The 18,380-nt window shown below is 41.4% G+C and overlaps 1 protein-coding gene across 2 annotated transcripts in view; it reads right to left on the reverse strand.

Annotated features, from left to right (window-relative positions):
- Positions 1-222: 222 nt before the first annotated feature.
- CPEB4 (cytoplasmic polyadenylation element binding protein 4) overlaps positions 223-18,380 on the reverse strand; it is a 38,118-nt gene continuing 19,960 nt past the window's right edge. Inside the window, exons 3-9 of one of the 2 annotated variants that reach the window (XM_030957261.1) lie at positions 12,326-12,349; positions 10,278-10,451; positions 9,161-9,250; positions 8,593-8,711; positions 7,669-7,783; positions 7,223-7,404; positions 223-4,593 (exon numbers count right to left, since the gene is read on the reverse strand). In XM_030957261.1, the coding sequence (XP_030813121.1) occupies positions 4,366-4,593; positions 7,223-7,404; positions 7,669-7,783; positions 8,593-8,711; positions 9,161-9,250; positions 10,278-10,451; positions 12,326-12,349 (932 nt within the window). In that variant the 3' untranslated portion in view covers positions 223-4,365. The remainder of the gene's footprint in view (positions 4,594-7,222; positions 7,405-7,668; positions 7,784-8,592; positions 8,712-9,160; positions 9,251-10,277; positions 10,452-12,325; positions 12,350-18,380) is intronic. The other variant, XM_030957262.1, reaches the window with a different exon arrangement.

Raw genomic sequence — 18,380 nt, forward strand, 5'->3', positions numbered from 1 at the left:
CCAGCCCAAACCATAGTGGGGTTACCTGTGCCTCGGTGGTTCTCTCCTCACCTGCTGCATCTTCACCTCCCCAAGGAACCTTTGCTGCATTTGAGACCAGAACCTAAAGCCCTTTTCACCCCACACAGCCCAACAAAAACCTCTCCCAAATCCCCACGAGCTTCGGCCACGAAGGAACGAGTTCCTAGAGGAAGCTCAAAAGAAAAAGGTTAAGAAGAAACATTGAGTTAAAAGTTTTATTCATTCAACATCTCACATTACAAATATTTAAAAATTATATGCATACTGGTATAAATAGTCATTTGCAAACTATTTAATAACATTAATTTTCACTAGCACTTCAACAAATGAACTCTTTAAAAAAAGTAACTTGTGTTATATAACTTAGAGTAGAACATACAAAAATATGAACTTAAACGTGAAAATGACTTTAATAAAAAATGAATTACCCTTATTTAAAATGCTATAATAAATACTACAACCTCCCCATACACAGTAAAAACTATATGGAAATTCAGCCAAGTAGTACAATTAACTGACATACTTAAATAACTTTTCCTTCTGATAATATGAGCAATACATTGGGGGAAAAACATATTAGGGATTAGTAAAAACTAGACACCCACTTGCTAAAAGTTTCACTTCCAAAAAATATAACAAAAAAATCTGATGAAAATTATAAAAACTAATTATACTTTAAAATTTAAAAATATAAAAAATAAAACAGTTGAATACAATATTGTCCCAATTCTTACAATGCTATCACAGTAGCTTTAAAATAAGATAATAAAATAAAGCAAATGACCAAAACGTTTTATTCCATTTTTTTTAAAAATAATCTCAAATTTACATTAGTAGAAAGATTGATTTCTGATTCTTTTCTTTAGAAACACCAGCAAGAAAGAGGATTTACTAGAACAGTAGAAAATGACATTTTTAAATGTCTGCAATTAAAAACAAAGAATTACACTGCAAAGATCTTCCAGAAGTCTGAAATAGGTATTGCACATAACTTGAAGTTAACTTGCCACAATCCATCACATTCAAGTTTTAAATCACCTTTGAACAGAAGGTTTGAACTCTTCAAAAACACAAGGGGTGAATTATCAAGTCTTTCCAACAGCATCCTTATAAAACGCTAAATTCAGTCACTGCAAGGTTGAAATTTGCATTCTGCAGAGGTCTGTGTATGGAGAAGTAGAGACTATACCAAAAAAGCACGGGGCAGTGGGGTTCCTTTACATATAAAATAATCAGAAACACTTTATTTTACATTGCAAAAATAACCATGGAATTACTCTGTCACTCCCCCGGGGAACGCCGCTGCTCATTAATGACACCCCCCCACCGGTAGCTAATTACACGTTAATGAGCCTGGGGCTACACGGTAACCCCAGAGAGCCCCGTGCCATCAGGAGGCTGGGCCAGCACTGTTGAGCACAGAGTAATGGAGAGAATTGTTTATGCCCTGTAAATCGAAGTGTAACCAAAGGATCTGTAAACACGCTTGTCACACAATCACAAGTGAATATTAGTAGAATAACGATTTCTTACATTAGTCATGCATACTAACATTACATGCCTGCCACCTAGCAGGCTCTCTTTTATTCTTTAAATATAATTTAAAAGAGCAGACACGGTTCTGCATCAAACACCTAACATCGATTCTTTATTAATAATAAAAATGGCTAAACATTCACCAAAAACGTCTGCATTTGTGTATAATTTTTAAAAACTCAGTAAGAAGCGGTAGACAATTTTGATGGTTCTTGACTTTTAAATTTCTACACTATATTTATGCGTTTAAATTTCATGGGTCTAAAGACAAGTGTCATTTGTCACTTTCATGCTTTTTCTTCTTTAATTCTCAACTTTACATATACTATTTCTTAAATTATATGTACACCAAATACCTGGTGCTGGGCTAAGATGTTTAAGCAACATGCTTTCTTTTCTCTGCAGATTCTAAAATAGCATTGCCAGTGCACAACATCCATAATTCAAAATGTATGCAGAGCACTGAAATGTATAAAAAGCAGAATATAAGAAAATAAAATTTATTAAAATTATTTATATTAAAAAATGAAGTATATGAAGATCTCTCAGTAATAAAAGTACAAAAAGCTACTCTTTGCAATATGAAAAATTGAGGTATTGCATAAAGAGATATCCCGTCAGTGAAAAGTGTGCCTAAAAATGCTCACTGTTGGAAAAACAAGATATACAAAAGTAGTGCATAACAAATATACATTATGTGCATGACAAAATAAGTTAGCTACAAAAACACTGTACCGAAATTCAGCAGGTCATGTACAAAGGGAAAAAATTATTATTCAAAGCTAGTTCTCAAACAGTGTTATTTTCTTGTAATGGAAACCCACCTCACCTGTTTGCTGGGTAGGATCGGCACAATAGCACACCCCAAGCCACCTACAAGCATTAAAAAAATGAAAGGAACATTCCAACTAGAATTATGTACTTCAGAGAAAAAAAAGTCCCTGACAATCTACACAAGAGCACTCTGCATTTGCATTACTGTTGTCAATATTTTCAGGGATTTCAGTAAAAGCAGCTCCCTTGCTATACTTGACTAATAGACAGCAAATGTCTCCATTTTGACCTTTGGAACTTGGTAAGGTATCAGTTCATTAAAGCCTGTATTGAACAAAAAAACTGCTTCTCATAAAGATCATGGGGGCTGGGGGAAAGGGATGAGGGGGGCTTTGAAGGGAGCAGATGTTTTCCAAGCAGTGCCAGGGCAAATCTTTGGTTTGGGAGACTCTCGGGTGGTCCCAGGCCCCTGGGGCCGGGCAGAGATTGCCACAGAATCACTTTGTTTGCACACTGCTACATCCTTGGTGGAGAAGTTGGCCAGGGCATTTAGTTGAAAAGTACTAAAAATAAATTTTCAGAACTACTCCTTCATTCATCTGTTTCAAACTAAACCCTCTGCACCCACTCGTCAGCGTTCGCTTCGCGTGTCCTGGGCTGATGCTTCTCAAGGCAGGACTGAGTCCCAATAAAGCCGGCGTTAATTAGCGATGTTGGCACTTCCACCTGCGTGTCTTTATCTCCCCACAATTAGTTCTGAAGAGCTGGGATCTGAGCTGGGATTCTTTCTACAGGAAGAGTAAGAAAGGCATCTGCACACCTGCACCATTCCGTGCACAAAATTCGGCCGGCGGTGCAGAGCAGGATTTGGGAACTCCTTGGGTTCATGCCTTCTGTTACAGCTAAATTTGACAGAAAACTGACTTTACAGCCAAGATGGGAAACCAATAAGCAGCCAATTTGAGTCTGTGTGCCACAATGGAATAGCAAAACTCCAGTAAAAATCAGTGATATCCTTGAGGTATCTTTAGGTTTTCTACTTTTTCATGTCAAAATGGAGAGCAAAGGCTGGCCCCTGATGAATGTTAGTATATTAGGATATAGAGTTATATATAGCCATCAAAAATAAAATCTATATATTTATCCTTCAGGAGAGGAAATGCCAGTTCACTAGTTGTCATTACTCTAGCTTTGGTAGGATATCTAGGGCTGTAACCAGACAATTGAGTTCTCTTAAAGAAAAAAAAGTGCACTCCCCCCTCAGTAGTAACTTTACTCAACTTTTACATTCAGGAATTCTTAAAATGTAATCATTTTGATGAAAATATAGTAAGCTCTGCCTATCTTGTTAGTAATTTGGATGTGGGTGGTAGCCAGAGGCACGGTCAGATACACACCGAGCTAAAATTTCAGCCTCAAAACCCTTAAAAGAGTTTAAAAGAAAAAACCAACAAAAAAAGATCATTATTATAGTGCTGCTTCAACTTTGCTCATGCATTTCTGTTGCTTTAAACATGCTCTTTCCTGTTGGTAGGTAAATGCTAACTTCATCTGTTGCTGGAAAAATCCAAAAATAAACAAAAAAAATAAAAAAGAGAGGCAAAAACAGGCTTCCCTGGGGGAAAAGTGTCAGAACAGACTGATAGTGTTATTGTTACACGGTTATTTAATAAAAGTATTATTATGTTCTTTATTAACAATAATTTAATTAAAAAACCAAAATACTCTATTGTTTCAATTCTCTTCTCTTAATATTTTTTCTCTCCTCTAAGAAAACGTTGCAGGAAATTAAGTGTTCTCTCGGTAGTAAAGACAAGAGAATGCAACTCACTTGCAACATGTTATCAATACGAAAAGGAGTTCCCAATACAGTTTTCAATGACAAGATTCTATAAAATACCCATTATAGGTCATTCTTTCATTAGACTATTGTTAAATTACAGACTACTACAAAAGGACATGCTGTGAGTGAGGGGCGGGGTGGGGAGGAACAGAAGAGTGCACTTAATTGGAGGCCTGCAAATGAGCGATCCTTTAGTTCCAGCGGAATGAAATATGTCTCGGGCGGTCCCCTCCCTCCTTGACCAGAGGCTTGTGGAACTCCCTGCCGGCCCGGGAATGGATAGCAGCCCAGCAATATTCACAGTAATACTGCAGACACGTCACGTTAGCACAGAAGAACGGGGCGAACTTCCCGACGCAGCGGGCGCCCTGACACTCGTCACACAGCTGATCGTCCAAGACATATGGCTTAACTTCCACCTGCAGCCACAAAACGAGACAGTTGGTCATTCTTCAGTGCAAATTCTTAACTCCACACCTGTGTTTTAGCAGGGTAGACAGCAGTTATGCAGTAGGGAATGTTAAAATTGAGATTTCCCCCTCATGACACCTGAACGTGGCTGTTGAACACCCCAAATTCCAGGCACTTCAACACTTCTACCCCTTCTATGATCCTGCAGAAAAACCCCAGAAATCAGGGCTGACCATCAGTATGACACCTGCTGTCACTGATTTACAGAAACAACCTACTGACTGATACCAAAACCTTGGATAATTATGGGAGTTATTTTTGATACCCAATTAAGCTCTGTCCCTTTCAGGCAGGAATGGAAACTGTTTATACAACACTGTTACTGCTGATTAAATATGCATACGTGTCTGAATTTCCAGCATTAAGACAATTCATTTATTCTCTAAATAAACACTTCATTTCTGTATTTTTTCCATGGCTTAGTCCTCTCAGCAAAAGGAAATCCACCTGATCTTGTTGGGATCAAATGAGAGGCTTACCACGGGACTGATGCCCTCCTACGCTGCTGGCATTAAGGGCCAGGTGATGGGCAGGAATTCAGAACAGCAGAAATAAATATAGGTACAAGTTCCTGCTCTAGAAGGGTTTGTGAACCTTCTCAGAAGCTCACTGAATGTGATGTTTTCACCAACATTTTCAAACACCCAGGCTGTGACTGGTATCTCTGCTGTTATCTCTGCATCTGGCCTGGGGCTGCTCCCCTCTGCACCTCACAGGCCTCGGACACACCTCAGGCAAATAAGGACATTCACAACTTGCTGGGTTTTTAAACCCACCCAATTTTATCACAGTCCAGATGGCACTGCAGTAGTTTGATGTCATTTTTGCTTACAGGACACATAAACTGCTCAGACAGAGCACAGTAGCCTTTTTAATGATCTGCTTTTCTCCTCTTTCAGTGCTCGAGTTGCATTTTCCAAAACCCTGCCCTGCCAACTCAGTCAATTTGTACAAGAGCAGAAGCAGGCAAATATTCCTAACACCACGTTCTCCATTCCCTAATCTACTCGGCAGTGGGAGGATGGGGATTTTTTGAGGAGTGCTGCCTTTTCCAAATGCTAAAAGGACAAAGATGCCACACAGGCCTCCTTCAGGTGGTGATTCTGCTCCATTCCCTCTGCTCAGCCACCTTCAGAGGCCAAACTGCAGCTCAGGTGTCCTTGTCACATTAATTCTGAGTGTGGCAGGGCTGGAACTGCTCCCTGAGCTGGGCACAGGGGATTTCCCAGCTCCAGGGAAAGCCTCAGTTACAGCAGCTCCATCAGGCCCTCTCAGGGTGGGAGCCCCAGCCACTGAACCCTTCCTGTGCATTATCTCAGGGCACACCCTTGAGCAGCACCTCCTTGCCCAATTTTACAGGAAATCCCTTCTTGTTACTGTTTTTTTAACTAATTTTATTTTTCTTTTTGCAGAAAAACAGTATTGGAAAACTAAAACTATATAGAACCTTAATAAAAACTAGTGTTGCTGTATTTTTACCTCCCTTATGCACGCAATTTCTCTTATAATGAATCTTCTCCGAGCATTATCTTCCCACACAAAAACTGCACCAAAAAATGAGGAAATAGGGAGTGGGGGGAGAGGAGGAAGGGGAAATAGATTGCAAAATTTTTTTTCAGAGTTTACAAGTACTTACTTAAATTTGTAGTCCCACCAGCTTCAATGGACCTATTCACCCAAGTGTCTGCTTATGCAAGCACAAGTTGCACAAGGGCAGCCCAAATTATTTGTTCAAAGCTGTACAGAACTTATTTCAGAGCCAAGATTAGAACAAAGACATTCCAATTCACAGGCCCACAGTCAAATTGTTGTTACAATTCTTCTGCTTTATAACCAAAGCAGAAGTGAAAAGATAATGGGCTAATCAGCCAAGTTTGGAGGTTTTCCACTGTATTAACTTTAAAATTAAGATCAGCAGTGACAGTCATGTAGGAAAAATCCAGAGACAAAGGATGAATTACAAAAGGAGATGTGAGCATCTGAGTTTCCCAAAACTGTGGTCTGAGTATCACTGTAACTGGCTTTACAGAGATGAAGAGGGCAGAAAGCGAAGTGCTGATCCATTTGGCATATTGCTCTAATTTAAAATAATAAGGAATACAATAATAAAGGAAAGAAATAAGCAAGCACAGCCTTTGCACAGGCTGTGGAGGGTGACTGCAAGGCTGCAGGGCACAGTAACAAGCTTACAAGGTATTACCAGGATGCTCTTGGACGCCCAGCACACATGGGGTGGTTCTGCTTCTTCTCCCAAAGGAGTAAGAGCTGTGGCAGGCACCTCCCTCCCTGCACCTCACAAACACCCCAAATCCTTGCAGAGGGAGCATCTGAGGAGCTCAATATTCTTGGAAAAGGCCAAGGCAGCTGCCACACTTCCCACTACACTCAGCAACTCAAGAAAAGCCTTTTTCACAGTCACCTCCCACGTGCCAGCACCACCAGCTCCCCACCACTCCGCTTCCACCCCGCGCTGCATCTGAGAGGCACTAAAAACGGGATTAACCTGCTGTAACACTCCAGGGACACCTCTGAGGCAGGGAGGGCGTTTGCAGAGGAGCAGGGGGGAGCAGGCCTTACCCGTTTATCAATCTCTCCGTGCTGCAGCTGGACGAAGCGGGCGCTGATAGCAGCAATGTAGCTCTGTTGGTTGGAAAATGCCACCCGCCCGGCCCCCTTGGGGTACTTCAGCTCGGGGTCGGTGTCGATGCCGGCGTAGCAAACCCCTCCGTAGAGCCGGTCCATGATCATCGCCAGCTCCACTGCAGCACAAAGCAAAACCAAACAGGGCTCTAGGCTGCCTCGTTTCTCTCAAAGCACCATCTCAGGATGGTTTGTGTCCCCCACTGTGTCACCACAAAGCAAAACCAAACAGGGCTCTAGGCTGCCTCGTTTCTCTCAAAGCACCGCCTCAGGATGGTTTGTGTCCCCCACTGTGTCACCACACTCAGAATTCCAGGTTGGCTTCCCCCAGTGCTCCCCAAACCAGGCTGCACATCCAACATGCCCAGTGCTGCAGTGTGTACCTGCTCGTAAAGGCCGAGGAACACCACCAACAAAAATGGTTTTTCTTGGGTCAAGAGGCTGGGAACCATCCATAACAAAATCACTATCACTAAGGTTCCAAGGCCGGATCTGAACCTATGGACAAAAAGCCTGGTTTTTTTAACCATTCACAATTCAAAGTGTCTCAGTAATATAAATTACAACAGAGTCCTACAGAGAAGAAAACTTCTTAAACAGCTGTAGTTTCTAAACTCTACTTGTTCAGCAAAATGAAATGGTAACGGGCTCTATAAGACAGACCACTTGAGGATGCTAAATTTCATCACTTCCTTGTTCCCCAAATTTCTGGGGGAAAAAACCCTCACCCTCTGCTCACACATTTACTTAATCATGACTGAGCCGTGCTGTACAACCCCCCTGGTCACACAGATCTGCACTGCTCCTGTTGTCCCAGCCTTATCTCAGTGCAGCAGGCTCCAGAGATGCCTGTTTAGCTCCTGAGATGCTTTCTATTTGGCTACAGCTGGTCAAAATTTGAAACACACGACTGGAGCAGAATTCTCCCCAACTATTGACAGACTTGTGTCAGCCCCCCAATCATTTGTATATTAATAATTTACAGTTCAATGCCATGGTATGTTCTTTAGGATTTATCTGTTACATACAACACTCAGACAATATGGATTCTACATGTTCATCATTAGCAAGCAAAAAATACCTGTCTGGAAATACATCTTTTTCTGATAAAAACTAAACATTGTTACTAGACTAAAAAACTTTCTTATGTCTAGTTCAAAAGCAGTAAGTTGGTGTTTTCTCTTCTTAATTTGACACCTTAAAGAAATTTTAACATTAACGTTCTGAAAACAGAAAAAACTGCATGTGAAGAGCCCAATTTGTGATCATCACCCAGGAATTGTGCAGGCCCTGACAATTGCACCTACCGGTTTGTCTTTGATAGTGGGGCTGGAAACACAGAGATAGAGCTTTCCATCTTCTTCAATGCATGCATCAATCAGTGCCTGCACAGAGCTTTCATCTTGGAACAGCAAAAATGCATATCCTGGCCAAGAGAAAACACAAACATCACTGCTGCTGTCTGTTTGTCTACAGGATCAGAATTTCACTCAGAATTAGGTTTGACATCACACTGCCACACAGGAGGGGAAAAGATTTGAGGTGCTCCCAGCACACATTTCCAACCCACAAGTGCTCTGGTTTTCACTTAAGGGACAAATCCTTCCCAGCTGCTGTGGAAGGCATTTAGTGCCTTTAAAAAGCTGTTACTACCTGTACAACAACAGGGAAAAGAGGGAAAATGGAATAAAGCAAAAACAGGAAGTTAAGGAAGAATTCTTTTAGTGAATAATAACTACAAAGGCATATTTGAAACTTCACTAGTTTCGAACAATCCCAAGGATTAAATTTTTCCCCCCTAAACATTGTGTCACTGTCAGACCAATCACAAAAAATTTTTCTAAAATGCTCATGTTATTGGTTTGCAGTATTTACCTTTAGGAGGAAAATACGATTTGCTCTCTGCCTTGTGTGGCCAGTCTACAATCAAAGGTCCAAAGCGCCGAAAACTTGCAGTGATCTCATCTGGAACAGGACAGAAGGGAAAAGGCATGAGCTTAAAATAAATCGAACATAAGGCATTTGAAAGACACTGATTTCAGGTAGCTTCATCCTATAAACATTCTGTGACCCTCCAGGTTCAGCAGCTCACTGCAGTGCTCAGTAGCTGATGGAGGATCTTTGTGACAAAACAGAACAGTCCTTATAAAACAAAGCTCAAAAAGGCCAAAGATCAAACTGTTCTTTCACTGATAATTATAAATAAAAGCTCATAACCCATTAATTCTCAGGAACTGAGCCACTGCATCTATACAGTTATAACAGTCAACTGCTCTCATGGGTGACATGAAATTCAGGTTACCATGTCACAGCAGCGCATTAGAAGCTCTGACACAAAAAAGGGGGGATTAAAACAATTCTGTGATTAAGAAAAAAGCTTTTCAGCTTTATTGTTGCATTTCTTCTACCTGCTATCCCAGCAGGCTCATACACACAGAACACAGAGCTCTGGTGAAAGAAAGCTTCACAACCCCTGCACCTGAGGTTTCAATTTTATTTTAATAACAAGTGCAGTATTCTGCCACCTGTATTTGTGTGATGGAGCACCACAAGACCCTGGTACCTCAGGATGCCCTGCACAGATTCATTCCTGTCTGGATTCTCACCATGCACAGGTCAGGAGCCACCACAGGACAAAAAACATTGCTGGAAACAACGTCAACTACACAGGAGCAACCAAACATAGAGTTAGGACTTGCTACCCCACACAGACTTTATAATGAGCAGCTTTTCCTGCTGCTGGGGCTTCTGGGGCAATGGATTTTTGAGTTTCCACAGGTGATATTGGCTAGTTTAATTTTGGACTTTTGTACTTTTTATCCTGCTGAAGTCAGCTTAATGTGTGGACGTGTGATTTGGTGATTTTGTTCTTTAGTGGCAGAACAACCCCACGACCTTAACTCATAGAAAGATCCATTTCCATATCAAAGCTTGGAGAACAGCCATCCCTGAGCTGGCAGACAAGAGGCTCAGCCCTGGGTGGGGTTTTTACCTTCATCGATGTCGGGAGGCAGCCCCCCCACAAAGACCTTGCGGGAGTAGCGTTCCACGCGCTCCCCGTTCTGGTGCGAGAAGCAGTGGGGAGACCCCAACCCGCTGTGCAGGCTCTGATCCCCACGCCCATCGTCCAGGAACCCATCCTCCATGGGGAACAGCGAGGACTGACCTGAAGAGGGGGTTGGAAAAAAAAGAAAAACAGGGAAAAAAAACCATACTAACAGAACAAAGCGCACACTGTTGGAATAATTGGGGAAAATGCACCAGTTGCTGCATCAGCAGAACTGGGAGTGATTTGCCCTCTGAATGAGCAGTTATGTTCTCGATTTCATTGCACCCTTTCAGTTTCCAGCATCATCCAGCAGCTCAAATGCTTCATTTCAGAGGAAAGGTTCCTCCTTATAACAAACCAGGATTTCTAACGGGTGCTCGAGCTGACTGCTTTCCATAATATTTTGTGTTTCCAATGAGGTTTCTTTTAAAAAGTATAAAAAGGGAAGGGAACAGCCAATTTGGTTTCTGGGGCTCTCACAATATCAAGCCATCGATTCCATTTTCCAGTGAACAGCTTCTTCCAGGGAATAGATAAAATTTCAAGGTGAAAATGGGAAAACAAGAATTCTACCAATTAAATATATCACACATTCAAATTACCTGATATCAAAACATATCATAAACCACCCACTAGTAAATAACAAAAATGACCTGAGGAAAACATTACACTGTCACTTGTTGCAAAGACTGAAAATTTTGTCCCCCCTTCAACTTCACTTCTGTGTTACAAAAGAGTTTTGTTAATGGCCTCACTCTAAGAGAAAATGTTGTAAAATGAGAAATGTTCCCCTTGCAGTCCAGCATCTTTCTATGACAATCTTTTATCAGAGAGTTCCTTAATAATATTTCTTTTAAATAAGGTTCTTTGTTATAAATGCCACTGTATAATATCATAAATAGAGCACAAGAGCTGTTCTCTGCCATGAATTCCCTCTTTAATTCCAATATTCAACAGCTACACAGCAAACTGAGACTTCTGTTCATTTAAGGAGCACTTCAGGAATAAATATATATAGGGAGAGTAAGTAATGAGGTGTGCTACACGTTCTAGGATACATTTCCTTTTGTCTATGATGTGATACACTGTGTCTGTTTTTTCAGGATTCATCCCAATCTACCACAGAAATGTACTGGTGAGGTTAATTTATCCTGGTTTTGCTTCCTTCCCTTGAAAGAAATTGGTTTTTAAAAGGAAAACATCTTGAAAACAGAAAATCTGACCAAAATACAGACATTTTCTGTGACAAAAATCAAACAGCTAAGAAGCTGAAAGAAAAAAAAAAGTAGTAAAATCCACAGGCCATAGAATTTCTATGAATTAAAAATGGAAGGCTCGATCAGGTTGCCTTATTTGAAACTTCAAGAATCTTTTACACACCTTTAATAAAAATAACAGTCAAGTATAATCAGGCCTCTCTCTGTAGCTGGGCAAACCTCATTCCTACTATTATAAAAATATTGCAATATTGACTTCAACCTTGTTTTTCCTTAAGGAAACTGCTGCACATGGGATTTGTTTCATCTCTTCAGACCCCAATCCTGCAGGTATTGTTGGGAGGGAGCAATTCCCAAACCTAATTCCCTCCCCTTTCCAGGCTCCTCAGCTGCTGCTGGAGAACTCCACACACACTGAACCCAGCAGGTCAGACCTCACTGTATTTATGCTCCATCAGCACCCAAAATTCCCAAAATTAACTCCTCCAGCATTGGCATTCATAAACACACACACACACACACACACAAACAAACACAGCAACACAGCCCCCCAGGGTCACAAACCATCCAGGTGATGTCCACTGTGATCATTTCAGCTCAGGTACTCCCTAATCCACTTAAAATGCTGATTTATGGCATGCAGACTATGTAAATGTATGTGAAACTGCTCCCTTATAAGCTTAAAGTTTGGACTTTGCCCTCTAGTAAAAACTGACTGTTATTTCTCCCATGAGACATTGTCAACATTAGAAAATTAAAGAGGAATATTGTTACCTCGCCTTCTCCCATATGTCCTTGCTGCATGTTAAATGAGAAAGAAAACAGCCTTTCAATCATTGTTATAAGGACCAAAAGACCTCGTTTTATTGCCTTTATACTGACTCAGTGATTCTCAAGGCTTTGCAGATCCAGGTTATTTAAAATAAGTGTTCACAAGCTGCCCCTCCCACCCCCCATGGCCTCCTCAGCCCAGCTCTGTTACTTACTGATAAACCACGGTGACAGGAGCCTGACCAAGTGCACGTGGATAATTCAAGAGACTTTTGGAAGCAATTTTAGCCCCGAATTTGCACATTTATTTATTTGTTTGAGCTATTCCTGGGGATGTGCCTATAAGCAAATGGGTCTTTCCTCATGCACCAGGCTCTCCCTGCCTTGCCAAGCTCCAGAATATTCCAACGCTGCTCTCCACCCAAGCTGGAGGAGAAGCCCTGACACAAGGAAAGGGAAAGATTGGTGTGATACTTTCTGTTTTGAAATCAGGTTGCTTTGCACAACCCACTTAATCCTTGGTTCAATTCTGACCGGCAAATAACCATCTGAAAAACTGAAAAATCAAGGAGAAAATTGAGCCACTGAAGTTGCCTTCTAGACTCAGCAGTGTGTCCAACAGGATGGATTCTCTCATACTAACCCAGGACACTGTGCTGGGATAATTTGTTACCCACTCATTCCTACTTTTCGTGTTTCAGAAGAAATCAATTCTACCCCTACAAACAACAGCATTTGCTGCGCTGGCTTGCAAGAACCCATTGTCAGAGCACGGCCAAACTTTCTAATCAAACTTGCACATTCTTTCTCTTTTAATCTCATTAAAATCTCTTTCTGAAAGCAGGCCAACTGTTTTCAAAACTTGGATTCTTCCTGGCAAGTGCTGTGAGAAACTCTGAGCACATCATGTGTTTGATTTTGCTTCCCCATTCAAAATTGAGGCCGGCAATTAGTTAAAGCATTTAAATATTTGTAAACCACAACAATACAGGAGTCATTTCCTCTTTCCAAATAAAAATTGTATCAATCCATTTTACTTCATGATTATTTAACATCCATAAAATCATTTCACTCCTCTGGTAGAGACTCACAATTAACACCAAGAACACAAATTAACAAAACCCTCGTCGTCAGACTGGAGCATATTCTTGAGGCAAAGGTTTTATGGGAGAATCTTAAAGGCTGAGGGTCTTTACAAGTACAATTTTTCCATGGTAATTTTGAATTTTAAAATGCAGGAGGCTGATACAGTCCTCAAAGGAGAAATGTAAGGAAATGACAGAGCATCAGCAATCTTGCTGTGTCCCTGCCTGAGCCCAGCAGCCTTTGCACGTTTTGGAACACATCAAGTACTCTCAAAGCCAGCTCTGCCTATAAAGCCAGAAAAATCCTGCTTGTGGTTTCTGAATTACTGACAAAACCACACAGCCTCCTTCTCTCTGTACACTCACTGCTGGCAGCAGCACCCAGGCACGACTGCACTGTGGATGTGAGACCACAGCTCAGGCCAGGGGACTCCTCACAGCTCCCCACCTGAGGCACTCCACACAAGAGGACTTTTCTCCTTTACCAGGACAAAAAACACCCCAAAAAAGCTCAACCACCAGCTAAGAATTATTTCCAGTGCCAAATACTAGGTTTGGAGAACCAAATACTATGATTTTTTTCCCTCTTCCTCTTCTTAATTTGCCTCTTGTTTTCAGCGTTTGCTTCACATCTAAGCCGCAAAATACCAACATCTGACATTTCAAAACATTTCTCAGGAGCCACAGTTTATAAACTGGCCCAGCACAGCACAGATACAAACTTTCTCTGCTCCCTGCATGCAGGGTTCATCACACGCCATTAATTTCACACAATGTGAAACTCTGTGAAATACAAACAGCATTGAGGCAAGGAATGCTCTCTTGGCAGGCCAGGAAGGCAGCTGAGTCCCCCCTTCTGGCTTTCAGAAATTCAGATTAAGAGAAGGCTTTGCTACACCAGTACCCAGCTAAGCTGCTGCACAAATGAAGCCTTAAACTGCCACCAACACAGGAAAAGGTTTAATTTGTAGATCACAACACTTGCTCATCCTTTGCTGAGAAATGAGACAACTGCAGTCTTGGTTTGGATTCCTCAAAGCTGCTTTTCCCTCCCCATTTCTTCAGTGCTTCAGATAATTACATAAAGGGCCTAAGATTTATTTATCTCGTGAGATGTCTGAGCAAGAATTTTCCTACAAAACCTAAAAATACAAAGTATTCATGTATCTGGTTCAACTGCTTATTAATAACCAATGCAGAGATGTTTTGCCAATAAAATCAGCCTGAAATTTAAAATGCTATTCGTAGCTGCTTCAATTATTTCATCCCTTCAGCCCTCCCTTTATTTCTGTGTTGGAAATGAAGCCATAGAGAGAGTCAATGATCTTTTGCAAAAATCTGCTGCTTTTACTTTCATTTTAAGGAACATCAGGAATAAACAACCCACTCAGATTTGATTTGTCTTCTCATTTGAGACATTTAATGGGCTCCTGGCCCCTTCCCTTTCTCCTTTCTTTTTTTAAAAAATTAATATATTTTGTGTCCATACCTCCAATTAAACGTGCTGAGGTCTCTTCCCTCTAAAGGAAAAAGCATCACAAAACCTGTCAGCACATTGGGTATAACCCCACAAACATATTCTGCTGAAAAACCCTGAAAAATACTGCAGGGATCCTAAATCACTCAACCCCCAAATCTGCTCCAAGTTTGAGCAGCACAAAGTGTGCCCAGGTTGGGCACCTGGTTCTTGCTGATTCCAGGTGTATTTTCCATTTTTACCATCAGCAGCTGTTTGTTAAATATTACATAAATGGAGAGAAATGCCAGATGCCAGATTTTCTTTCTTCTTCCTAAGGGGTTTTCTCTATTGTTACTAACATTGGTGAGCAGTTGTTTATTTATGTTGGAAAGTAAATATGACCAATATCAGAGAGTTTCAGGCTTTCATTGAAACTGGAAAGGTAATTTGGGGCCAGGCTGTCTTTTGTTTCTCTTAGGACTTACAGAAACAGAAGTATCCAAGTTCCACAGGATTATTTCTAAAAGCGAGCTGGATATCCTTGAATCTACCAGAGAAAACATTTTGACTTGCCTGAATTTTACTTTTAAATTCTAGAAAAATAACTGCAGCACAATCTGCTTTAGCCATTATACCAGCAGAGCTTTTTTCCTACATTTTTTACACTCAACTCTACTTTGCAATTATATCAAGATTGCCAACTCTGTGCACGAGACCATTACAAACATGAACTCCAATATTTTAATACCTTTTCCCCCCAGTACTCTCTGAGGGCAGGCAGGGCTGGTTCTCACTCCAGAGGGAGATTTTATCATCACTTTGTATTTCACAACGCATTTCACATGGATCACGTGTTTGCCACAGGTAAGAGGACATTTCACAAGAGGTTCGGTAAGGTCACTTCAAGCCCTCTTTCACCAGGGAACAAATGAAACATCTCCTTAACCAAACCAAGGGAAGAAAAGTTAAGAAAATTCTAAAGAACATCTCTATTTAATGCATATTTGGTTAAATTAACTCTATTAAATTTAGACACCCAAGCAGGGATTTTGCAGAGAGCTACATACAATTTGTTAAATCAGAACATAGAAAATCTCATCTACCTGCATGTATTACACACAGAAATATTTCTTTCCATTTAATAGAGCCTTACAATTTAATTCTTAGATGACATTTTCAGCTTGAAAGCAGATAATATCATGGAAAGTTGTGTTTGTCCTCAACTGGAGTGATGGGACAAGGGGAAATGGCCTCAAACTGACAGAGAGAATGTTTAGATTAAATTTTGGGAAGAAATTCTTCTCTATGAAGGTGGGAGGCCCTGGCACAGAGAAGCTGAGGCTGCCCCTGGATCCCTGGAAGTGCCCAAGGCCAGGGTGGACAGGGTTGGAGCAACCTGGGATAGTAGAAGGTGTCCCTGCCATGTCAGGGGGACGAAATTAAATTATCTTTAAAGTCCCTTCCACCCCAAGCCACGCTGTGACTCTGAGGTTCTAAGGCAGGCAAAAAACCAAAAGTTCTCTTTTTTATGCATTCCTTGATTTCAGTTCTAAAACACAAAAGGATCAGTCACCACTTCCAGGAGTGTTAACTGAGACATTTGCATGTGTGCAGAAGCGTTGCCCAGTTCAGGCACTTAATCTCATTCCAGGCAAATGATTCCAAGCACATGATGTGGAATTTCTGCATGCTGACTGTGGAACAGCAGCCCAGGACACCTGATCCAGGAGAAATGCTCTCAAAACAGAAGAAACTGAACAAAATGCTAACAAATCTGCACTGACAGTGAATGTATTCCATGTCAGAACTTTGCATTTTACAGTCCCAGCCATCTCTGACACTGTCAGATGAGATCCCTGTCCTAAAAATGCTTTTCCAAACCAAGCCACTAAAAGGGAATATGAGAGATTCCCTTTTTTGTGCATTTCAAGCACTACCAAACTTCAAAGAGTGAAAACTATTCCAATAATATTTTATTAATCTTAAAACAGTCCTACAAAAATGAAGCAGCTCTGTATGTACATCTGAAGAATGTATATTTGACACACTTTCAGCAATGTCAAAGTCAGCATGAAACCAGCAAAGAAGCCTAAATTTTGCTGCACAGTAAAACCAAGGATTAGCGCCTTTGGAATTACTAAGTCTGCAAAATTAAGCAGCAGAGTTGCCAAAACTTGTACTTTTCCTCTTAATTTACTTTTAAAGAAACACAATGTAAAAAGAGATTTTAAAAAAACATGTTGTTAAATACAGCTCTACCTTATGTCCAAAATGTCCAAACAAATGCTGAAAAACAGGAGTACTATTGTAGATGCAAATATTATGCTTTATTTCAAGTAAAGCCAGATGCCTCAAGACAAGTATTTACCATTCCTTCTGTCAAGAACAGGAACAAAATGAAGTTTCTGTTATTCCATAGCACTCAAGTACAGGTCTGACTAGAATCTTTAATTTTCAATTCCAGGTCAGTGTCACAAAACAACTGACAGACAAAAAGCAAACAGGTTTCTTTCCTTCAGAAACCCTGTGGAGAATCATCCTGCAAAATCCTTTGGTAAGTAACACTGTTTTACCTGTGATTATGTTGAATTAATTGGGTTCACATGGTAGAAAGGTAGAACCTGAGTGAGTGGCAGGAAGCAGATTCTCAGCATAATAGCTGCAAACAGGGAGTGTTGACAACTTTCTACATCAAATAAGCAGGGCTGGAGAGAGGCTGAGAACACTGAAAGCAAAGTGACTGTTTCCAAGGCTTGTGCAATGAGCTGCAAGGTTCTAGGGCTTTCATCTGCCTGAAGAAAATCTGCCCCACTGAGAGATGGGGCAGTCACAGCCAGGAAAGAATTACCCATGGGAAGAAGCCCCCACACTCTTATCCCTCTCTGGAGACTTTCCAAAGCCACCTGGATGTGTCCCTGTGCCACCTGCTCCAGGTGAGCCTGCCTGGGCAAGGGATGATCTCCAGAGGTCCCTTCCAGCCCCTGGGATCCCTGATTCCCAGGCAGGGACAGGAGGGAACATCCTGCTCCCACTCTGCCACCCCTGCTCCAAACCCAGCTCTGCCAGGAGCTCGAGGTGACTCCTGGGTTGAGCCACTGAGCCAAAAAGCCCTGGACATGCTTCCAGAATTACTGAATCCCAGAATCACTTTGGTTGGAAAAGGCCTCCAAGGCCATTGAGTCCAAGCTGTGACTGATCCCAGTTTTGTCACCCAGCCCAGAGCACTGAGTGCCACATCCAGGCCTTCCTTGGACCCCTCCAGGGATGGGCACCCACAGTTCAAGCCTAAGGGTGAAGGGGGAATGGGATAAAACAGATGAACTCTGGAAACCCTGAGTTCAGTTGGTGTGAGGGCTTTAAACCCAGCAGCAGTGTCACTGCTCTGCTGCTCTGTCACACCAACAGGTCCCTGGACTGAAGGGACCTCCAGACAGGATTTTCCTCCCTTTCCACAACCACTTAACTACCCCTGAAATGTGACAAACCCAATTCAATCTCCTTCATCTCAAAACTA

The sequence above is a fragment of the Camarhynchus parvulus genome, chromosome 13, assembly GCF_901933205.1.
Source record: "Camarhynchus parvulus chromosome 13, STF_HiC, whole genome shotgun sequence".
NCBI lineage: Eukaryota > Metazoa > Chordata > Aves > Passeriformes > Thraupidae > Camarhynchus > Camarhynchus parvulus.